This window comes from Marmota monax, unplaced genomic scaffold (assembly GCF_021218885.2).
Source record: "Marmota monax isolate L192 unplaced genomic scaffold, Marmota_monax_Labrador192_F-V1.1 WCK01_AAM20220418_F8-fsc00002, whole genome shotgun sequence".
Lineage (NCBI taxonomy): Eukaryota > Metazoa > Chordata > Mammalia > Rodentia > Sciuridae > Marmota > Marmota monax.
The window spans coordinates 8,208,034-8,233,190 of NW_026693571.1; the positions used below are offsets into that span (position 1 = coordinate 8,208,034).

The window sequence follows — 25,157 nt, forward strand, 5'->3', positions numbered from 1 at the left end:
TCATCCACTTTTCAACCTTGCCATATGCAAATGTTTCCATCCAAACGAACATGGTGTGTCTGGTGGTTGCCCACAAAACCTTGCCCGTTCCTAATTACACATCTTTAAACACACTGAACCTCCTTCTCTTTCCATACTTCCCCCACTTTATTCTGTAAGTATTCACCATCACTTAGAATTTCTTCTCTGATCATTTCAGCCCATACCTCAGCTTTGACAGAACTTGTTGTTTCCTCCTCATGAAGCAGACTCAGACTGCCTTACTGTCATACTTCCCAGGAGACTGTAAGTTCCCTGAGGCAGGAATTTGCTGTTAGGTTCCACACACAGCTCTTGAATTTATGAATACAAATCTTACACTCGTCAGTTAACTGTCCAGTCGCATGTCATTCATGTTTTCAGTCATTCACTTTTCGCTCCTTATATATTCATGTAAGGACTAATTCATATTCATTAGTTGCCTCAGACATACCTACTCTAGTTTTCATTTGTCACTGTCAGGCTTTACCTATGAACATAAAGACAGGCTTCAAGAAAGCGGGGCTTAATGTCTTAGAAGATCAGGAGGCTCCCGAAGGCCTAGAAGACCCTGCACAATCTGCCCTTTGTTACTTCCGACCTCTCCTCTCCTCCCCTGTGACCTCTCCTCTCTTCCCCTGTGTTACTCTGGCCTTCCCCTATTCCTGACACACGCCAACAAGGCTTCTTCCTCAGGGCCCTCGTACTTGTTCTGCCTTTACCTGGACCATACTTTGCGCAGATATTCTAGTGGCTGTTCCCCCTGCCCCTTAGATCCTCACTCAGGTCTGACCGTGATGAGGCCTACCCTGACTCTCCAACCCACCTGACTGTGTTCCCATCTACCCTTCTTATGGCTCCTTCCTGACTTATTTTTCCCTTAGCACGTGACACCGTCCAGCCCACTCTGTCACTTACCTTGTTCCTTATTGGTCTTCTCCCCCCAACTCCAAACCCCAGGAAGACAGGGATTATTATGTCTGGTTTTCTACTGTGGCTCACGTAAGCACTTAATAAATCTTTCTTTTTAAGAAATTAATATATTTTTTTCTAAAGGAAGAAATAAGGAAAATTTTTCTGCCTTTCCCTCAAATTCGGGAACTAAACCTGGAATTTCAGATATTTCCAGGAAACAAATCATAACATCAATTGAGTAAATACATATTTTGTTTTTGTTTTTATATAAACATGTCCCACAGTGAGGGAGAATTTGAAGCTGCCGTGAAAGGGGCCTACTGATGAGAAGTCAGGAGAACGTCACCCTACTTTCCAGATGGCACCATGGGTGGACAGACTGGCCTCTCCTTACCTTAGCTGAGGTCCTTGCTGATGGGCACTGACCTGAAGGTCACTCTGATGCTCCAGACTTGCCTCTACCATCATCGGTGTGTTGTGATGCACACAAACTTGAGAAAGAACTGTGAGGTTGTATGTGCACAAAGATGGCTTCTCGCGATGGCCTCTCGTGCTCCCAGAAGTTACAGTCAACTTGGCAACTTTTGCTTTTTTACCACTGAAAAAGCTATTCAGTAGGTTTTTTTTTTTTTTTAATTAAAAAAATTTCCGGGCTGGGGATGTGGCTCAAGCGGTAGCGCGCTCACCTGGCATGCGTGTGGCCCGGGTTCGATCCTCAGCACCACATACAAACAAAGATGTTGTGTCTGCCGATAACTAAAAAATAAATATTAAAAAAAAATTCTCTCTCTCTCTCTCTCTCAAAAATTTCCAATTATAAAAGTGAGAATTCTCTGTATGAAAACTGAAAACCCCAATAAAGCATACACCCAAAATGTTTAATCTCATTATCCACAGATATTTACTGTGAAAGTTTTAGAGTATGTGAAAGAACAAACAAGGCTCATTGTCAGAGAAAGTGCCTGTTTATTGAGGAACTGCTCTGCATATTTATAGAGCTGGGGTTGGTTTGACAGTTTAATGGTTGAACAGTTGGACAGTCAGCATGGGGTGCTTTCTGATTGGTGGGTAAGGATCATGTGAGCCAGCAGGGCTCACCTTTGGACAGCTCTTCTCGGGGAATGGGGAAGTTAGTCTTTGGAGCCAGGGCGACTCCCAACAGTATGTCTTTCCAGGAATTTAATGTTAAACTTGAGGCTCTTTACCATAATATTAATTCTCTCTAGTGTAGTTAATACATTTGAAGTTGGACAAAGATATGGCTTCTATAATTATCTTTGTATTATAGGTGCTAAGCCAACTTGAAACAGCTACCATGTAAGGTGCTTTAAATCATTTTCCCAAAATGATTCAGTATTTAGATAGCCAAATACCATAGACCTTCTGAAGCTTTACTGAAAAATTACATGAGCATTCTTAAAGCCACTGGATGGTGATTTAGGATGTACTTTAACACTTGCAGCATTTGTTAAGGATTGTTTTGAATTAAGATTACAGTGCTGATAAACTTCCTGTGTTACTTCACAGATCCTTCATGTTTGGCATGGGGTGTGTGTGTGTGTGTGTTTAATAACAAGATTTTGGATCCTTAAGAAATGCATCAGACCAAAGGAATGAACTTTTTGTAAAATTGCCTAATCATATCATCTGGAATGTATCAAATGATGCTGATCTGATGTCCATTATTAAGCTGAAGTAAACAAGTTGAGGATTGGCAAAAGAAAACATTAAAGGGAATAATATGGAAGGGTAGTAGAAGTTTCTATCCCAGAGATTCCCGTTAGAGGGCAGAAAATTGACTGACACTTTGAGAGGAGAGCCTTCCCTCCCCTGAGAGTCCACATGTCTTTGAGGTATGGATGTGAGTGGACTATAGAAAAGAAATTGGTTGGGGTTGGTATAGAAACACTGCTCACCTACACTATGCTTATCTGCTACTGTGTTCATCAACAAAATTCTTCCTTCTAAGCATAATCCCTTCCCATATGAAACAACTCTTACAGGCCTCTTATAACCCCAGCTGTGAAAATATCGGTAGCTCTTTCATGAAAGCTTTCAATGGTTATTTTCTATAGTTCAACCAAAAGCTCCAAATAGTATTTGCTGATCTATTTTTGATGATGCTGTGGCATAGTCAGGTGGCCTAGATCTCACTCGATTTTGCATATGACATAGTTTGGGCAGCCTTGAAACCAGCAATTCTTTTAGCCAGTAATGCCAGTAGATGAGTTTGTTTAATTGGTAGCTAGCTTTTCTTGGAAGTCATTTCCTATCATTTAAATGTTGCAAAAAAAAATTACAAATGAGAATTGATGCAGGCTGTTTGATCCTTAGTTATTGTCACTAACAACTAAATTGTTTCTTCTGGGGACTGTGATACCCAAATAATCCTCTCTGTGTTCATTGTTATCAGAGAGAGTTCTTAGAGTTTTCAGAGTCCTGGGACTTAGAATCAAGTTATGTACTTAAAATGACTGATTTGAAGCATAAGACTTCGTTATTTATGCACTGCAGTTTCTAACAATGTAATAAAAGCAGTGATTTTCTTTACTATTTTCATTTCATTTCTAATGTACAATGATAGAGAAGTGGCCTAAGTGGTTTTTTTGTTTGTTTATTTCTTTGTTTTTGTTTTTTTGAGGATTGGCCTTGGGTTTTGGTGTTTGGTTTTTGTCCTGAGTTGTATGCATCATTGACTTAACAGTGGATGTGTGGGGTGATTGAAGTAGCTAGGAAAGCATGTTCGTAAGTTCCAATTATTTGTGTTTAACCCAGAGCTGAAGCAGAAATTTTCAAGGCAGCTCAATAGAATTTTGTTGATAATGGGAAAACATTAGGAATCATTAGATATTCAGAGTTCTCTTAGACAAGAGCAGGGATTTGAGTTCTCTGAAAGGACTTAGTTTTAAATTAAACTTTATACTGGCTTGAATCAACAAATTGCAAGGCAAGACTGCAGAAATCAGGAGAGAAAAACTGGGGGGGGGGAATCTTATTTCTGTTTTAAAAGTATAGTTGAAACTTTAGAGTTATTTTGATCTTGAATGGGGCAGCCTGGCTTAGGAGATTTCACCTTAACTTCTCAAACTGCTTTTTTCCCATCTCACACATTTTTGCTGAAACCAAACCCATTTTCGTCACACCTAGGAGTGAAGGAATCTCACTTGAGTGGTCTCTGATCTGCTGATTGGCACCTCTCGGATGCATATGTAATTTTTTGTTCTCTTTGAAGACATAGATCCTTAAATTCATAGAACAAAACTGGGTTACAGTTTGAAGTCATTGAAAATCAAGACAATGCACGTTTTTCTGCTTGGTGTATCTTGTCTTAAATTGGCTATGCCTGTTTTCTTCCGTCTTTGACTAACCTGTGACTATTTTAGTGGTCCTCTTTATAGCCTCCCTTTGTAATACATGCAATATATTTTTCTTGACTTTGACACACACGTGATGAGATTACAATAAGATAGAATCTGAAGTTAGTTCTAATGCATAGTTAAGTCATAGAAAGTCAGAGTTTTTTCTGTAGAGTTTCCAGAGAGACTACTTACTGTGGCCTTTTGTGGAGGAACTCTGTCACTCTCTCCCTGCAACCTCAACTCCAGCACCAGGTGTGATTCTTAATGTCACAATTCCGTATATGACTGGAGGGCAACATATCTTGCAAACAGTATGTGTTGTGCTTTTGGTGTTTGGCACAGAATTTCTACTGTGCAGGTTCCCATGTAGTTGATAACTGGTAAATGATTAATGATAAATCTTGCTGCTCAGATGGAGCCTAGAATAAAAACGTCACCTTGTTCCTTACATGTTCTAAACACCCAAGATCTGGCAGTGTTATGTGAAATCAGGGTATCAAAGGTTTGAAAGAATGTTGATCTTTGAACTTATATGCTAACACAAACAATAGGTATTATTCAATGGGGGCCTGGCACTATATTAAGCTCTCTTTATTGATGTGTCTTACTTAACTTTCAAGACTGTCTTAAGGTATGTACTTTATTCTCATTTTACAAATTAAAACCTTTGCTCAGAGAGGTTGGGGAAACTTCTTCACAGTAAAATCCATACAGTAAATCCTACAGCCTATTCTGTCATACAAAGATAGTAGCCTCAACACAGTTATCTACTGCAGAACCACGAGACCTCTAAATACCCAAGTATTCTCCTCCTCCATCATCACCATGGCTGTGTTCGACATGCAGCCTAGAGGTCTTGGGGTAGGAACATTGCCCCTGTAAATTTATGTCTTGCTGTCTTCATATGACAGTGATACTTTTAAAACAGTGAGCTGCTTAAATAAGAAGAAAAGTTGGTTCAATGCCTCAAAGTTTCTCATTGGGCATGGATCTGATATAATTCACATACAGTGTTAGCAGCTAGGCTTGTGATTTTCTGCTTGCATCTCCAAAAAGGCATGGGATCTCTTAGAAGTAATTTCATCTAGGAAATCTAGTAGAAGGTTGGCATTGATCTACGTTTCTGAAACTGCCTGGAAAGCAGTTTCAGGCTTATAAGCAGTCTGTATATGGTTATTTTGGGCTCACAGTGTTTTTATATACTACTCTCTCCATACTTGATCATTAAAAGAAGACTGAATGAACTTCACTATTAATGTTGCCTGTTTAAACACTTTATACTAAATTAAACATGGTCATTACCCAATATATTTAACAGAGTAAAATTTGCTGGGTTGGGTAATTCAAATAATAATGACGTGGGCAGATCTTCTTTCTAGAGGTCTTCTTTCTAGATCTATTGTATAAGTTCTGGATAACTTAAACTGTAGTCTCTGTGTTGAAACACTGGTATGTCCAAGTAATTCCTCATGTTTTACTTGTGATTGCTATACCCAGTGCTTTGATAAAATTAGTGTTCATTCTTTTTGGTTCCCATAAAATATGCAAGCTGTAATACCCTGAGGAGTGCCCTTTGCTTGCTTTAAAAGCAAACTCTTCACACAGTTCTACTAGAACCTTTGTGTGAAAATGCTAGAAGGCCCTGGAAGTTTCCAACCTGAGGATCATCATCACGCCAGCTTGGCCATCCATTATCTCTCATTTCCTTGAATAGGAAGACCCTGTGAGATGTTTTATAAATGCTAAATAGGTTTATAATTTACAACTCTCTCAAAATTTTAATAAAATCATGTATTTGTAACCTTTCAACCAAAAGGCAGACATCCTAAAAAAAGAACACAATCAAATTGATTCTAATTATTATGAATAAAATAAGCAACCTTTCGTCTAAAAGCAGCTACCAGAAGTCCCTTTGATTAGAAGTATTTTATACTGAACACCAATTAGAAAATAAAAGCTGTATTTTTTTTTCAAAAAATTACCTCCTCCTTCATCCAGCCAGAAACCTTAAATTATTGTTTCTTTATTTAAAAATGTAAATGTAGTTCAAGTACCTATATGAACAAGATAAGACCAAGCCTCTCTGCTGTCACATTAATGATAGGTGCCCATGAAAAACTCATTGTATTTTTGCGGAATGGGAAGTGGAGTCAGACAGTTGGGCCCGGAAACCTTCCAGAAGGCTTTTATTGTTTCGTGTACTGAATGGAGTCCAAAAGTGAGAATAATTACCTTTTAGAGCTGCCAGGTTTTTAGCCCATTCAAATGATCAGTATTGTAGTTGGGGGGTGGGGGGGGGGGACGGACACAGAGTCAAGGTACAAGAATAGTGACTAGATTTAATCCTTATTTCTAAAGGAATTTTGTCCTCAGAAACAATCTGTGGTTTGGACTAATGGGATGTGAAGGAGAGTAACATCTGCTCAAAACCAGTCTAGTTAAAACTACAGAATAAAAAGGAAAAGAAAATCAGCCATCCACTGCCAGGCTGCCATAGTCATGTAGGAGCCGAGGATCTCAATCAGTCTACCTTGTGACTTTTAGGTAATTCTTCAAGACCTTTGAAAGAGGAACAAATAGGAAGAAGCCTCAGTATTGGATGAGAAGTGTTTGCTGTTCTGAAAACTTTTCATCTTCCAAATAATTTTTAAGAATACCTGGATTTAAAGCAACCAGTCCCCCTCTGTTGAGAGTAGAGAATTAGAAGTTTTTCTCTTAAATTTCAAAACCTAAGAACCAATTTAGATGACTTATGCCAGATACCTTACCTCTGCTTACTCATCCTTATGACACATCTACAAAGAAAATATAGCTTTAGGATTTTCACGTTTTATTATCGGAATAATTTTCTTCAATATTTCAAAATAATCAAATAATTTCAGAATTTTCATAATTCAATATAAATTTTCCCATAGAAGTAAATGTTAAGTAGGAATGTGTGTTCAGAAACTTTCTCTCTATATCCATGTATTTTATGCTTTAAAATGTAATTTTAAGCACAAGAAATAAGTACAAACTAACTATAGTGACTTTTTGTCATGTTTAACTTTTGTTTCTTCTCTAGAAAGTGCTCAGTTCTTTTAATTGTTTTTCTGTTCTGCTACCGGCACTACAACTTAATGAGTACTGGATAGTATTGTTATAATTGACCAATGGTGATCAGCAAGCTAACAGCAGAGTACTTGCCCAAATCACACTGAGAACTTCTAAAGCACCTCAACAACAGAATGGTTCAGAAAATAATGACCCAAATTGATGGGTATTTCTGTTTCCCACTACTGTGCTACTCTCATGTGGCCGTATTGTATGTGTAGTTTAGAGCTATGAAGACACTAGCTTTGAAATGATGTGATTCTTGAATATAGTTTAGATGTAAGGGATTCATATTTCTTCAGATGTTACACTTAAGGACTATCCTTATTGTATTCAGTGATATTTCAAAATGTCATGCTTCAATTTCATATAATGAAATGTCATATAATTTCATATAATGTCCCTATTTTGAGTATGAAGGAGCTGATGCTTAGAATAAAGGGACCATACTTAATGGGTGGCAGGATCAGGACTAGTTAGTTTGGCTGGAAAGTTCATGATCTTTGCTTGGTGGTACACAGCTGGTATGGGCTAAATCCAGAAAGACTTTGTGTGTGAATGCCTTTCATTAGACAGGAATAAGTTTTTTTTTTTTTTTTTGCTTGTTTTGAGGAAAACCTTGTGGGTTTTTCAGATTGCGACCTGTGAGCCACTTACATTAAAACATCTGGAATATTTATTCATTTGGAGTTTCTGATGGTGGGACCTGGAAATATAAGCATTTGTAGCAACCTCTGTTGTTTACTGTAATTAAAATGTCTATATAATTTTAGGGGCTTGCATGACCCTTTCTCCTCACTGGAGTCCAAAGGCCCCTACACTAGCTGTCCCTGTGGAACAACAAAGGCTGTTGGGAGACAACAGGGCATGAGAGGTCCATGCACCGTGTGCTGCTCTGGAGAAGTATCAGACTGTGACCCTCTGGCCTACTTGGCATACTTGCTTCTTACTCATGTATTTTTATGCTTCTGACCTTTCCACAGACATTTTTCCAGCTGTGGACTATTAACTGGATGCTTGCACCTGAGATAACATCAGTATTCTGGTAACCTTTCACTTGAGGAAGTTGCTATCCGTCAGCTTCCTGGTTGGCCTCATGCCATCTCTGGGAGCCTTGAGAGGGAAGGCAGCCCCAGAGAGCATCTCATCCCTCTTGTGACTTTCCATGAGGGAAATGTCTCCTTGATTCTCTCCCCCCTCACATTCCTCCAAATACATGCACATGTAGTTTGCCAAATCTTTTGCAACCCTGCTTCCTATCAGTCTGCGTTGTCTTTGTTAGGTGACCCAACATGATCTGAAACTATAAAAATGTTCTTGCCAATCCTACCAACTCCCTACTATAGCTTAATTAATCAATATTAAATAAGTTAATAATTAATCCCTTTCCTCTTTATCTCAATGCCTAGCATCATTAGCCACCCTGTTGTTCAAGCCAATAACCTTTATTTTTCCTGACTGTATCGCACCACCCGTAACAGTGGTGCGATAGTGGTCAGCTGCTGGAATCCAACACAAATGTGTCTGCTGCTCTTATGTCCATTGTTACCATGAACCAGCTACCAACATCTTTAGGTATCAGAGATGTGGTATTCTTCCAGATATTCTCTTTGATTGACTTCTTATGTCAAAACAAGAATAAATGTTCTTTACTAATATCCATAAATGACATATGCTGATTATCGAAATTATATTCATTATTATGTCTGATATTACAGTCCATTCTCCATATGGCAGCCAGGGTTAAACCCCACCAATGTGTGGACAGTGCCATTAGAATAAAATGAATTTCATTATTTGGGCTGTTAGTGTTGCTCTTTGGGGGCCCTGTAAGATCCTCAAAGGCCCTGCAAGCTCTGTTCTATGCTGTATCTCATCACAGCTGCGGCACAGCCAGCCTCCCTGGTCTGGTATGTCAAGCATAGCCAGCTCGGTGTGCTTTGCAGTTTATCCACTGTCACCTCTTCTGAGACGGCTTCTCTCATCTCAGCAGACGTCCCTGCCCCCCATCCCTGGTCACTGTCACTTCACCCAGCTTTATTATCAACCCCAAACTATTAAGCTATTTGTATGTATTTGACAGCGTTTCCCATTAATATATGGGTTTGGTAAAAACAGATTTCTCATTTTCTTAACCATTGTGTTTTGGTTTGGATGTGAGGTATCCCCTGAAAGCTCACGTGTGAGACAGTGAAAGAAGGTTTGGAGGAGAAATGATTGGGCTGTGACCTTAATCTAATCAGTAAATTACTCCCTAATGGGATCAACTGAGTGGTAACTGGAGGCAGGTGGGGTGTGGCTAGGAGAGGTGGGAATTGAGGGGCATGGCTATGGGGTATGTATTTTGTATCAGGAAGAGGGCAGTCTCTCTTTCCCTCTCTCTGCTTCCTGATGGTCAAGCTGTTCCTCTCCACTCTACTCTCCCACCATGATGTTCTGCCCCAAAGAGTGGAGCCAGCCTTCTGTGGACTAAGACCTGAAACCGTGAGCCTGCAAATAAACTTTTCCTCCTCTACAATTGTTCTGGTGGATCTTTTAGTCACAGCAGTGAAAAGGCTGACTAAAACACCTTGATATTAAATAGAACCTAGTATGTGTTAGGCAGAGAATAAGCTTTTCTAGGGGAATAAACCCAGATAGAAACAATCTAATTCAATCAAAGTTTTCTAAAAGAATGTCTGTACCCTTTTGGTTTTGCTCATAATTAGGTACTCCAGGCTCATCTCAAGTGATCAGATGAAATTAATCCGTCCTGATAGTTACACATAACAGTACCAGAAGTGGTTCCTTAATTCAAGATTTCTGTGGAGGTCCAATGGGTTTGTGGATCATGGCTGAATCCATATTCTATGGTGAAAACTTGGACCAGCTTGTCATGTTGTCACGTATTTATATACAGAAGAGTTCTGGTCTCATCCTCATCGGCTCTTGAACTTCATAACATTTTCTTCCCAAGACATTTATGGTCTTTTTATTAGCACTCATCTCAATTCTTCATTTTTACTCATAAACAGATTCAGTTTATAGATGGAGTGCTCAGTAATTACCAGGCAATTTCTTCGAAGATGTCCAGCAAGATGCGGGCTAGGACTGTGTGATCCTGGTGCTCAGTTTTTCTCATCTGCTTTCTGTGTGTTTCTATCTTCAAATTAACAATGCAGCACTACTATGTCTGTAGTTTTGATCAAGTTTTGTTTCAAGCTTTTCATCTCATTGTCAAAACCTTTGATTTACTTCACAGTCATTGTTGTGTTTTTATCAAAGGTACATGTCTCCTATGTTTGGCCTTTCTGATTTGTCAGGGTTTTGGTTTTTTCTTCCTTCCTTCCTTCCATCCTTCCTTTTTTTTTCTTTTTCTTTTTTTTTTACTTTTCCCACTAATATTTTAAAAAGTCATCCACTGCCGGGCATGGTGGCTCACACCTATAATCCTTAGCAGCTCAGGAAGTTGAGACAGGAGGATCATGAGGTCAAAGCCAGCCTAAGCAACTTAATGAGACCCTGTCTCTAAATAAAATGCAAAATAGGGCTGGGGATGTGCCTCAGTGGTGCCCCTGAGTTCAATCCCTGATACCCCCCAAAAAAGTCATCTACTTAATTGGCATTATGGAAGTGATTCCACAGAGTATAGGAGTTTAGACTTGAAGACATCTAAAGGCCTCTCCAATGTTCTTTATTTTGATGGTGAGGGGGGAAAAAACATAAAATTAAATTTACCATGTCAGCCATTCTTACATGTGTAGTTTAGTAGTGTTAACTGTATTCACATTGTTGTAGAGCCAATGTGTAGAACTTCCTCATCTTGCAAAACTTAAACTCCACATCCATTAAAAGATAACTCCCCATTTCCATTTGCCTCAGCCATTGAAAACCTTCTACTTTCTGTATCTATGAACTTTGTTTTAGATATCCCATAAGCTGAATCATCAGGTATTTTCTCTTATCTTTAATTAATTTATTTTTATGTGGTGCTGAGGATTGAACCCAGGGCCTCACCTGTGCTAGGTGAGCGCTCTATCACTAAGCCACAACCCCAGCCCAGGCATTTTCTTTTTGTGACTGACTTATTTCACTGAATATAATGTCCTCAAGGTTCATCCATGTTGTAGCATGTATCTGAATTTTCTTTCTCCTTCAGGCTAAATAATATTCCACTGTATGACACATCACATTTTGTTTATTCATTCATCCACCAATGGACACGTAAATTGCTTCCCTCTCGGCTGTTGAGAATATTGCTACAAGTACATACACATACAGACAATTCTTCAAGAGCATGTTTTCAATTGTTTGGGATAAACCATATACTCAGAGGTAGAATTGGTGATTCATATGGTGGTTCTAGTTTTTTTATGTTAATGAAAACAGGCAAACTGCCATACCATTTTCCATAGTTATTGCACCATTTTATAGTCCAACAGGCCACAGGAGTTCTATTTTCTCCACATTCTAGCCAACACTATTTATTTAATTATTTGTTTGTTTTTATTAGTGTCCCTTCTAATTACATTCCCCTGATGAAGAGTGAGGGTGAGCATCGTTTCATGTACTTGTTGCTCATTTATATATCATGTTTGGAGAAATGTGTATTCAAGTCTGTAATTATTGTTCATTCTGTAATTGGATTATCTGTTTGCTATATTGAATTGTAGGCATTCTTTATGTACTCTAGCTACTAACACCTGATCAGTTGGATGATTTGCACATTTTTTCCCCCATTTTGTACATGGCCTTCTCACTTTGTTGACTGTCCTTTGATATACAGAATTCCTAGATATAAAGTTTTAGATGACATAAGAGACTCGGGTCTCCTAGTGAGTCATCTCCAGCTCCATCTGCAGGAGACAAAGGCAGGGGGCTCAGTTTGACCCAGGGATCCAGGTCAGTCATGGAAGGAGCAACCACAGAACTCCCCATCACTCCCTTTAAGTCTCTGCTTAACTGTCACCATATTATTGAGTTCTCTCTATCTATCTAAACATGAACATATTAATTATAGAACTAAACATGCTGTACCTCACTCGACACTCCCTACTTTCCTTATCACTAAGGGGCATACTATTTATTTCCTGACATCCTGTCTGTCTCTCTGCTTTAAACTCCAAGAAATGTGATTCCCATCTGTTAACTGCTGCCTCCTCAGAACCTAATATTCACATTTTTCCTTATTCACATTTTTCCTAAACTTCCCCAGGTCCCCAAACTACAAGTCATTCCTTCTTCATGTAAAATAGTGCCTGGCATGCATAGAGCATTCTGGAATTAATGAATGATTAAAAACTTACCATTCCCTGTCTAAAATTATTTAGAGCCTCTAAAGTTTTAAAGGTTGAGATATTACTACTCCCCAGGAAGAATAAGGGAGTTTCTGTCAGTCCCTCTTCTAGTCGAATTTATCTAATCTTAACATCTAATTGAGAAATAATGGGAATTTTCTGCAGAGATGGAGAAGGATCTGTGTTTTGGAACCTAAAGTTTGGAAGGACTGTGAATTTTGAGAAAAGAATGAGGCAAGGAAGGGAGCAGGCCAGAAAGTGGGGTACGCAAACCTACTCTCTGCCAGTCGTGAACTAGGCTTATCTTTCCATTTGATTTCTTAAACAGCAATGGAAACTTGCTTCTCCAGAGGAGGAGCCCTAAAGCATCAATCCCCTCCTTTGTACGGGTGGCTGGGAAGTCAAGGGCAAAGGTAGAGGAATTCACATTTCTCTCTGTGCTTATCTTCAATAATAAAAAGGGTGAAGACATTCTTCTCTAAGGAAGTTTATAAAAGCCTTGAAGTTCAGCTAGGGAACAAGAAAAGGCAAGATCCCCAGACTTTTGGAAACCTTTGTGTCACCTAACCCTACTGATAGTCAAAAATGTCATAGCTCAAAAATGCTCATTGAGTCCTTATTCACCAATGCCTAAAGGCCCTGGGCAATATCACAGGCACAACTCACTTGAAGACTTTTTCTCTCAAAGACATTTTAGATAATTTGTGAAAGCACACTCAATGACATTTTAAGCTTTTTCTACCTTGAGCATTAAAACTAAATGACTTTGTAGAAAGAAAAGGCGGTTCTGGGGTAGGGTGATAAGAATTGAAATCTAACAGATTTGACCTTAAAAAATAAAATGCATGAGGATGAAAGAAAAGCACAGAAATAGCTGAATTACTTGGGAGAGTTTAAGTATGTTCCCAATTCTTAAAAAATGAATAGACCAGAGTGAATTTTTCTATATATTTATCTATGCTAAGATTTTCATTTTCAAAATGATTTTGTGATTAAATTCAGGCCATGAGTTCTTATTGAGTTCTCATACAGAACAATGGAAGGCGTTGGTTTGGGCTTTTATTCAGTAGAGTAAAAATTATCAGACTTAAGTTTAGGGAAAAAAAGAAGAAGAAGAAATAGTAGAAGCAGTTCCTGAAATGGAGGTGAGAGGGTACCAGAGAAAGTCATTTGGACATTCACAAGTATCAGAGTAGCCATGCCAGCATCTTGGAGATATTAAGACAGAATCTAAAGTGTGCACAAGTTCAGAGATAAAAGGTATCTCTTTTCTCTCTGACATAAGAGATATGTCTCATGTTGTTTAAGTTATCTTTCTGGGATGTGTCGTGGAGAAGCAGGTGAACCCTGCAACAGAGTCACTGCCAACTATTGCCAGGGTGACACATTGGAAGGGTGACCCATATGAGTATCACCATAAATGCTTTGCAACTAAAGAGCTTAATAGCAAGTTTCCCTTGGGAGATAAATTCCTATGGTTCCGGGGCTGGGGTTGTGGCTCAGTGGCAGAGCACTTGTCTAGCATATGTGAGGCACAGGTTCAATCCTCAGCATCACATAAAAATAAGCAAAGGCATTGTGTCCATCTACAACTAAAAAATAATAATAATTCCTATGGTTCCTTAAAAAAACAGTTTTTTCAGGTGTCACTTTTTTTTTCCTTTAAGCCTGCACACTCAGCCTTCTGAGAGATCACTGATCAGCTGCTAGAAATTAGACACTCTGCCAAGTCCTGTCAGTCAACAGACTTCAGTCCATCCCTGTCAGTCTTATCCCTCTGATCTCGTGATGGTGACTTGATCTTGTTTTAGAACCACCATATTTCTGATGTAAGGGACCCAGATGATGGGGAGGCTGGCTCTCCCCTTCCTGCCTTGTATAGTTCATCTTCTGTAGATCTAACCAGATCTTCAGGCCTAGGAATCTATTAGAAACCCCCCAGAATTTCCTGTACTTCTGTGTATTCCTCTTTTTTCAAAAATCAACAAAAGATGTGGTTTAGAACAGAATATCATTTTCCTTCCAGCTCTTTTCAAGAGATTTGACTGATCTCTTAAACTAAACTGTGCTATAAGGTTCTGGAGTGTTGCTTGGATGGCCTGTGTTCTTCTTAAAAGGACTGATTTTTCTGAGAGAATAGTGGAAAAAAGTATGGTGGGAAAGCCAGGAGCAAAGGGCTAAGCGGCCACAGGAAGAAACCCCACCCGACCCAATATCCTAAGATTGAAGCTTTGCCCCCTGTCAGAAAGGAAGGTGATTTGCCTCCATTATAGAGCTACATTGTGATCAGACCCCAGGAGTGGCCCCAGAGGGAAAGACACCCCACCATTCACGCTTTCAAATAAAGTGAGTTACAGAACATACACACATGTACCCCCCCAAAAAAATGTGGAAGAAAGCAAAACCAACCTCTTTTCAGTGAGAAGGAAGACATAGCAGAGGGCCTATCGCCATTTAGGCATTTATCCTTAATAAATATTTGTAGGTGACTATCCATTAAATTGACCTTCTTTGGTATGCCATATGATAGTATTTCTGTTACTGTGAACAACAATGAAATTTTCAGGAAAAAAAATAATGAATGTGCTGCTTTCGAAAGTGGTGAATATCTAATGGGTCTTCAGATTGATAAGGAGGAAACTATTTATGAAAAGCAGAAACGTAATGACGTATGTTGCCACCGTTTCTTGTACTCATAACTTAAGCTCATAGAAGGTTACAGCTGGATTTAAGGACATTTTCAGTCCCTCGTCTTAAGGGTGTGGCAAACTGAGGATCAGAATGACTTTCTCCTCTTTCTTCCTTCCCTTCTTTCCTTCCATCTTTCCTTGTTGTCTCTTGCGTTTGTTGATCATTGGATCAGGTTAAGGGAGAAACTATACAAACAATGTTATATATCATGATTCGGGGTCTCTCCCAATGAAATTGTCACCAGTCATCGCTCAGGGGGGAAAAAATTTTGATTTCTTCATGCAGTTTTGAAACCTAGTTAAGCCTGCGTGGTGGAAATAACTGAGGAAAGCTGTTAGTCTTGGCACTGGAATTGTTACCGTTCTCATAATCTGGTATTGGTCCAAAAAGAGATGAAGAGTTTCCCCCAAAGGAACCAGGTTTTCTGTAGAAACAAGATGACTAACCAACCACATTTGTGATCCTACTAAATTGTTTGGCTTTGACATTAATCTTGACTGGGTCCACATTTATTTTAGGTTCTTTTTAGCTTTCTTTTCAATTTTGTGCCATACTTAGAGTCCCTAATGGTTGTACTTTATTTATTGGTTCCCATTACAAAATCCGGAAGCCAGCACATGGTCCTTTTCATATGAAATTGAAAGTCAGAATGCCTTAAGCATGGGCAGCCTCCTCAGGAAAACATTAGACAGCATCTTGTCAGTGGTTCAGTGAAGAAGAAGGAAGAAAACATATCCACCAGAAGACATTGACTGTGAAAGTTCGCAGAACTAACAGGCTTAAAATTCGGGGCAAAGGGTTTTCTTCTAGGATGGTAATGATTCTTAGGTAGGCGGCTTTTTTTTACTGGTTACCTGAGGAACGACTTCTTCCACAGGTTCATGGAGGAGGGCCTCAGGGAAGTGGGCAGGAAGGCAGCTCTTGCAGGGTGAGTTCTCCAAGGCGACAACCCATCAGGGCTCCCAAAGCCAAGGTTGGGCCCAGTTGGTATGACATAGGTTCTGGGCTTTGGGATTGTTCCAGTGCTTTGAGGTGATTTTGTCATGTCCAGCCAGCCTGAGAACCATGCCCCTAGATGACAGCCTGCTGAGAAGCTTTCAGGAGTAGCTCTCAGGTCACGGTAAGCACTTAGCTATAGGCAGAGAATTCTGCTACATAAAAACTGTGGATCCTTGGGCAAGTTCCCCACCCTCTCAGCATTTTTCTTCGTCTATAAAACAGGGATAATACACCATGAAGTTGTGGCAATAAGCAAATTTAATCATCTTTTAACTCGATGGTGTTTAAAAAAGTGTGGAAAACTCTGCAATCATCTGGCACAAAGTCAGCCAGAATTGAAGCTGGCAGCCTCAGGTGAACGTGAGGGTGAAGTAGGCAGCGGCTGCCTTCTGCTTCTGGACCTGATGGGGCCAAAGCAGCCAGCAATGTCAAGGAGATGAAATCCCACTTGTTTTATGAAAGAGGGTACAATCTTAATCAGGATCTCAAACCAACACTTGATCAATTCTATAGCCAAATGTGCCATTTCTTCTGCTAATGGTCTTCTGTCACGAGCAGTTGGCCTCCTAAATCTGTCTATGCCTCCTCACTCCCCACTTTGCCAGGGGTGGGAGGGTTTGATCACATTTGTCTTTCAAACTTGGCCCCAGTGTTTCTTCAATTTGCCAGGCACCTAGAGCAAGTGGCTTATTTCCAAGTTGTACACTCCAGATGCAAGGACTGTGCTCAGCAGCAGCGTCTGACTGATCAGATTGCTGAAAAGCCAAGGAGTGATTATCTAAGTAATATTTAAACCATGAACGCTTTCTTATTGAAAAAAAACATGGCTAGATTTTTAAGTCGTTATGATTTGGATATGAGATGTCCTCCAAAAAGCTTATTGTTAATGAGGAATGCTTAGAGGTGAGATGATTAGATTACAAGAACCCTAACATCATCAGTGAATCAATTCACTTGATGGGTTAATGATCTGAATGGATTACTGGTGGCAACTGCTGCAGGTGGGGCATGGTTAGAAGAAGTAGGTCATTGGGGGCTTGCCCTGGGGGATTAGATCTTGTCATCTTCCTGACTTCTCGCATGTGCACGTTTTCTCTGTTTCATGAGCAGAGCAGCTTTCCTCTGCCAGGAGCACTGTGATGGTCTTCCTTATCTCAGGTCCAGAGCAGTGGACTCAGCTGACCATGAACTGAACCTCTGCAACCATGGGCCCCAAATAAACTTTTCCACTTCTTAAGTTGTTCTGGTCAGGTATTTTGATCACAGCAATGCAGAGCTGACTTAATGGAATGAAACTGATAAGTGGATCAAAGTCAACCCTTCCTCTCAAGCCTTTAAATCAGAACATTTGTTTAAGATGGACATTTTCTGACTTTATCAGTGGGAATGGTGGTGAGTGGAGAGAGCAGTCAGAGCATGCCCACCTGCCTTCCCCTCACCTGTCAGGAGAACTGCCACGAAGATAGCTTTTCTGTGCTTCAAGATTTTACCCATTTCCTGCTTCTTCCTAGAAGCCTTTGGTACCGGGAAACTCTGCGCTGGAACATGTACCATCTAATTAGTGTGGCATTCATCATATACTATGTGACAGTCATTTTAGGTGTCATTACAAAAAAATTCAGTGGAAGCTACTTCCTAACTCAGAGCTTATATATTATTTCTCAAAAAAACCCTTATCTATACTTATTCAATTCCAAACTAGGTTGAACTTTTGTACCTCATACTTTACTTTCTTATCATCCATCTCAGTTTTTAGTTATTTATTTCCACTCTTTTTCTTTTTCTTTTTTTTTTTAACATAATATCTTTATTTTTATGTGGTGCTGGGAATCGAACCCAGTGCCTCATGTATGCTAGGCGAGCGTGCTACCACTTGAGCCACATCCCCAGCCCCTCCATTCTTTTTCATGGTTGCTGACTGTCTTAATTCCCCTCTAGACTAATACTCCAGCTAAGATCTCAGAGAAGAAAAGAGTTTAAGTAACATTCAGGATTTTAAGGTACCATTTTTTTAAATGATTTAAAAAATCCAAAGATAGTTTGATATTAGTTATCAACTTAATATATGACAGTCATTATAAATATTAGAAATAATTTAAAATTGGTATTCTAATAGCTTCTGGAAAAAAAGTAATGCATTGATATGGTACAACAACATCTTCCAGTAAATCAACACCAAAAGTTTGAAGGGGTTTCCTCCATAAATATTTTTATGATGATTATAGTACATGTATATGTGACCTTTATGGAATATACACAGGTTGAGTTAGATCATCTGGACCATCTACTCCATATGTTTTTCACTTAATCATATGTCTTGGCACATTTTATGTCTACATTCAGTGCCCAATTACCTGGAATATCTTATAGCTCTACTGTATTTATTATTATTATTCATTTGACTAATCAGTGAACATTTAGATCATGTTCTTTTATGTTTAGATTAGGTTTGGATATTATAAAACACACAACTTGGTATACTTTTGCAAGTATATGAGATTCCTAGGCCCAAATACATACATAGTTTCAATTATGATCTATGTGTAATATGCCATCTTAGCTTCATATTTCTTTCTTTCTTTCTTTTTTTGGTTGCTCAAAACATTACAATGCTCTTGACGTATGATATTTCATACATTTGATTCAAGTAGGTTATGAACGCCCATTTTTACCACATGTACAGATTGCAGGATCACATTGGTTACACATACACGTTTATATATACTGCCATACTAGGGTTTGTTGTATTCTGCTGCCTTTCCTATCCCTCCTCCCCTCCCCTCCCCTCCTCTCTCATCTTCTAGCTTCATATTTCTTGATCTACAAGATATTTGGGAGATTATTTTAAGCTTTCTGATTAAATAACCAAAGCAAGATAAATAAGTCAAACCTAGAAATAGTACTCAGTAGTAAAAGATAAATAAAATTATATACGCAATGTAATCAGTGGAGGAGTAATATTAGAAAAACTATTACATATATGCCATTTAACTGTTGAACTTTTAGGTTAAAAAAATTCATGCTTAGATGGCTTATTACATTATTATTGAAAAATGTGTTTTTAACAAAGTCTAAAGCAGACATTCTCTACTGAGGATGTTGTCATCAGGGCAGAAAGTGTGTAGAATTTGGGTTGCATGTTCAGTATAAACATATTGATGTACAGATACCATGATTCCATATTGTAGGCACTGTGGTGCTATAACATCTCCTAAGTCTAAAGTCATTGCATTGAATGTTGGGTTTATTAATTTGTTTTAATCTGTTCTGGGATCATTGGGTAGTCTTCCTACTCTGAAAACTGTTGAGTCAAAGACGAGTGGCACTTCAAATTTTGTCATCAGAAACATCAGTGGCCTCTCCTAGTTTATAAAGAATTGCTACTGTTGGGTCAGCAGCTGCCATATTTTGACAACCAACAATAGCTCACACTTTTGTTTTTTTCTGATTGTAGGATATAAATTGTGATAACAATGTTCTCATTACCCAATCCTGGAAGTAATTGCACCTTTGGCTAAGTTAGTAGGGTGGATATGGCGGTGGCTGGCACTTCAGAATAAAAGGTCCTTAGGAACCATGTTTGGATTCCAAAATATCCCACATTTAGGTCAAGGACCAGTAAAGAAATGGTTTCATCAACCATTGGTATTCATGTGGAAATAATTGCAAGTATTGATGATTTATACCCAAGGTGCTTTCTTCTTAGAGCAGAATGCTGGAATTCTTTGAGTTATTACTGATATAGTCTATTTTGGCTTCCACACAGCAATAAAATTGGAAGGCTACAATAAAGTATTATCTAGTCTTACGTAGATAAATAAGAAAACCTTATAATCAAGCTTGAGTTTAAGGAAGATTGGTGATATTTCTTATACCTCTTTAAAAAGGACCCCAGTATTACAGCTGCAAAAGAAAATAATGCAAGCTGAAGATTAACTTTATATTTAAGATGAGAACTTACCTCCTAAACTTTCATTGTAAATGTCCCAACATGTTTATGTATGTATCCAAAGAATTTCAGTTACACGCACATACACCCACTTTCAGTATTCTGTGTGTACCACTAATTGTTCATATTGTTTTATTTTTATTTACACACATGCACATGCATATACACATTTTTCTTGTCTTCTGCAATAGGCTGTAGATTGTCTGCCCTACCAGTGAGTACTATAATATCTGATACTTAATCAGTATTGATAAATAGGTGTTGTTTCAACAAATGACTCATTGTTTTCTCCACCAGTCCTAATGCCAGTTGATTATCTAAGGCTGCTGGATTAGTGTTATATCTCAGCTTCATACTAAAAAGTCCCCTAGGAAAGCCTTATACCTAGTACCATTGTGCTTGTTTATTCAATGTGTCAGTTGTGACAAGGCACCTATTTAAATAGTTTTTTTTTTAATTACTAATCTAATACATGTTATTTTAAAGCACTCAAACAGTGCAGAAAGTAAATACCTGTAGTGCAAAACAGAAATTTCCCTCCCCAAGATGGGTCTCTCCCCTCCCCCGTGAGGTATCCCAGTGGTTATGCCTCGTACCCACACATGATGAGTGGCTAATGATGAGGAAACTGGGCTTCTTCTGGATGAGGAGACCAGAACAGTGGCACCTCAGTGAATCGGGGCTGTGACCTCGCCTTGTCTCCTTATGGCATTGGGCCTGATGTTGCTGAGGGGAGCAGAGACATCCACTGTTCCCCCTCACTGAACCCTCTGCTTCTCCTTTACTGTTATCAAAACTAGACTTTGAGAAGAGAAATGATGTCTTCAAAAATACGAATAAATAAGTGTGTGAGTTTGACCTGAAAGCTAAGAAAAGGCATGTGCTACAGTAGTCATCTGCCCTCAATAAACACAGTGGCCTAATGCTCAGCTTGTCTAAAGCTGTAGGTTTAGAATAATCTTTATTATCCCAAGAGCCTCTCCCTTGAGAAATACTGCAGCAAATGTTCATTTCATACCCTACTGTGAACTTACTAGCTTTCACTTATATTATGCAAAGTTGGTGAATATGACTAGCTTTTGTGGAGAGGTGAGTTGGTATCAAGATAGGAGACTTGGGGCAGAGCCGGCCAGGTGTGGAGCCACCTGCGTAGCCCTGGGCTGAAGGGCTCCCTGATCTGTGCTTTTGCAGGTTCTGGATGTACACTGCGTGGGAAGCATGCTACATGGGCCTCAGGAAACCTCCCAGAGGGGCTGGAGGAGAACACTGGCTGCCAGCTGCTCCTCTGGTGTCTCAGGGGCCAGACCCTGAACTTAGACCATGAGTGTGAGTTTCTTTGTAAAAAGACCAGTGATACAGTCTTCCAGTGAGTGGAAGGCCACTGCCAGGCCAGGCAGGAGCTAAGAGACAGTGTAGATGTGACTGCATCTCATGGTAGCATTGATCCTGTCAACCCACCAGGAGTAAACCCAGCACTGTCAGGGGTGGGGGCATCGTGTGTGTGTGTGTGTGTGTGTTTCTCATAGCAATTAGAACAACATGGACAGTCATGGGACAAATCAAATTCTCTAAATCAGTTTTCTTGACTTTGAGTTAGTAATAATAAGCCTTACCCTCTTTTTTTCCTTCCATATTTTTTAACTGATGCATTAGAATTGGGCACAATGGTGGGATCTGTTGTCACATGTTCATACATGCATGCAACATATCAATATAATTTGGCCAATATCTTTCCCCAGTTTTTCCCCTTTTTTCCTGCCTCCCACCTCCTGGTCCCTTTCCCCTATTCTACTGATCTCCTTTTGGTTTTCATGAGATCCTCCTCCCCATTTCTCTCTTCCTTTTTTCTCTGTAGCTTCCATATATAAGAGAAAACATACAATCTTGACTTTCCAAGTCTTATCCTTACCCTCTTAACTTGACAAAATGAGATGAGTGAGGTAAAGGTGATATTTAACATTGAAGGATGGATAAAATAAAACAGTAATAATAATAACAGATAATAATGGAGAGTAAGAATAATAATAACAATAAAAACTCTTTCATTGAACATCTATATATCAAAGGCTTGACACTAAATGCTATTCTTATATTGCATTATAAAGTTCATAGAACCTATCGTTATCCTCACTTCAGATGAGGAAAAAAAAATTTGACTTGCCCAGTCATGAATCTCATAAGTGAACAAGCTATGATTGGAAGCTTAATGTGCACAATGGCTTGGCTTTGCGATTCTGATTGGTAGTGATTTAGAGTGGTTGAGAATTTTAGTGCACCCCCAGACATAGTCAGAGGGCAGAGGTTGATTAGCAATGTCTGCCTTGAGTATAAGTAAGAACTAGGTGGTGGGGCGGTCACAGAACATAAGCTGCATATTTTCCTATTATCACCCTATCTTTCAAAGTAATACAACTCAGGGAGAAAAAATGTCTTCTCACCTTAAAGTATATGTTGGTGATGTATCACAGTGTGATGCTGTTAGAAAAGCCACCTGGTTCCAAAGTCTGCAGTGACTGAGATGTGCCAGGGGCAGAGCTAGTGGCTTCCCACAAATAACAATCATCCCATTGGCCAAGCATCTCCCCCCCTGCTCCCCAGCAGTAGCATTGTCACATCACAACAATTCGCCTTTGCCCGCAGACACATGGGCCCAATGGCTGGCACTGACGGTTTCCCTGAAAAGTGCTACTGTCCTCTGTTCTGAGTCAACCTTATTGTTCAGAGCTTTGGGAATGAGGCTTATATCCAGATATGGGACAATAATATGTGCTATACCCTTGTTGTCAGCATTATTGTGGGTCACTGTGATATTAAAGCCTCCAGTGCTACAGTGCTCTGAAGTGACCTCCCTGTACCCTAAACCCTCAAACTGTGAATTCCTATTTGGCCCTCATTCAAATACCACTTCCTCCAAAGTCTTCCATGAGTGCCACTATCAGCCAGAGTTAGCTTATCTAAAATCATGCCAATAAATATTTAATAATCAAAAGGATAATTTGTGTTAATACTTTAGGAATTAGGAATAAACTACAATGACTTGTAGACCAGGAAGATGAAAGGAAAGTAACTATTCCAAACGAACTTCTTTGGCTCTTCTCTGATTACCTGCAAAGCACACAGAGTAAGCACACAGAGTAGCAGGAAAGACAGTGGGGGAATGGTTCTGGCTGTGTGGTTTCTAGATATGGTGGGCTGCAACTAGTGGGGAAGGGGATGTTTATAAATTATGCTAATGGAAGGCTGAGACAGGATGATCACGAGTTCAGAGCCACTTAGGTCCTGGTCTGGAAGCAGGAGTTCATTCTAAGTGCACAGGGAAGTCACTGAAGGATTAAACAAGATTAACAACTGTAAAACGACTAATTTTTTATATTGAAAAGAGTAGCATCATCTAATGAAGACTTTATGCCTTTAGAGAAGAGACTTCCCTATTTAGTGAGGCAGCCACTTAATTCCACAGGCATTCATTCATTTCCCAACTGATTTCTAGTAGGGAATGCTGCTTTCTGGGGCAGAAGTAGGATAACCAGACCCAGCTCCCTCTGGGGCTGAGTGGTCTCCTTTGAGTACTGGGTGTTGTTTCAGACACTGGGAACATAATGCTTAAGGGGTTCACTCCACCATAGAATCTGTTTTTTCCAGTTGCCAAATCTTTCATGCTTCAGGTTGCATTATTGAGTCAACACACTCCAGAGCTCCCCTGTTTCCTTAGCAGGTTCTTAATCTAGAAGAAAAAGCATATACAAGGGGGGGTTCATTTCCTCCGTATTTTCAACCGTCTTTCCCTCTTTCAACAATCTTGGTGGAGCACCTTTGCCCACGTGGAGGCAAGCATACTGAAGAACAGTGTGTGAAGCGGTATTGGTACGTGGTTCTGGGGAGCTCAGAGGTGAATCCTCACCTGTGCCTGGGGTACGCTTCCAGGAAGTGGAGCTGAGCCTTGGAGGAGGCTCCTTCCAGTTTCTCTGAGAAAGAGGCTCAGAGAGTGGTTTAAAGAAGCCAGTCCAGGGCTAGGGATATAGCTCAGTAGGTAGAATGCTTGCCTCGCATGCACAAAGCCCTGGGTTCAATCCCCAGCACCAAAAAAAAAAAAAAAAAAAAAAAAAAAAAACAAAACAAGAAGCCAGTCCAGACATAGAAAAAGAGTTGACTTAAAGAGATTAACAGATCTTTAAGATGGAGAGCCATTGGGGCTTGAAAAGTGATTGGAAACAGGACAGAAACGAATAATTCTGATTTTGCAGCTATTCCCCCTCTTCCCCAAGGAATAGTTCTCAAACTGAAACACCAAGGTCACAGCTGTTCTTCATGATACCCTTCTTTGAACCATCCCCTTTTCTGTCACCTCACTGAACACTGATGAAGGGTGGTATCATGTGCATGGTCTTCAGAATAAAGCACTGAGAATTGTGTTAGATCGGGTTTACAGAACATGTAAAGATGCTTCTCGGTAAATGCAAATCATGATTCTCCTAAGCCTGTTTCCTGTCAGCAGCCACCCAGTCTTCTAAGGATGGTTAACATCAGAGATGAAGTTAACTTTTTCCTGACTCTTGTTTCTTTTCTCTTTTTGTTATGAAGTATATTCGGTGCTCTTCGAACTGGTGCTTACATGGTGTACATTTTGATGACCAAAGGCCTGAAGCAGTCAGTTTGTGACCAGAGCTTTTACAATGGACCCGTCAGCAAATTCTGGGCTTATGCATTTGTGCTAAGCAAAGCACCCGAACTAGGTGAGTGTCCTCCCTCCTTCCATTTTTCTCCCCCATCTTTGTAGCTACATGTCCATGTATTTATTTATTTATTTTTTAATGAACAAAGAAATGAATGGCTTGAAAGTCTTGTTTTGTTGGTTGC

At 39.6% G+C, this 25,157-nt stretch overlaps 1 protein-coding gene across 4 annotated transcripts in view; it reads left to right on the forward strand.

The window, feature by feature from the left end:
• The window catches only part of Elovl6 (ELOVL fatty acid elongase 6), a 119,936-nt gene that overhangs the window by 86,140 nt on the left and 8,639 nt on the right, over positions 1-25,157 (forward strand). For all 4 annotated transcript variants that reach the window (XM_058583774.1, XM_046458747.2, XM_046458748.2 and 1 more), the window contains one exon: positions 24,882-25,033. In XM_058583774.1, coding sequence (XP_058439757.1) covers positions 24,882-25,033 — 152 coding nt within the window. The remainder of the gene's footprint in view (positions 1-24,881; positions 25,034-25,157) is intronic.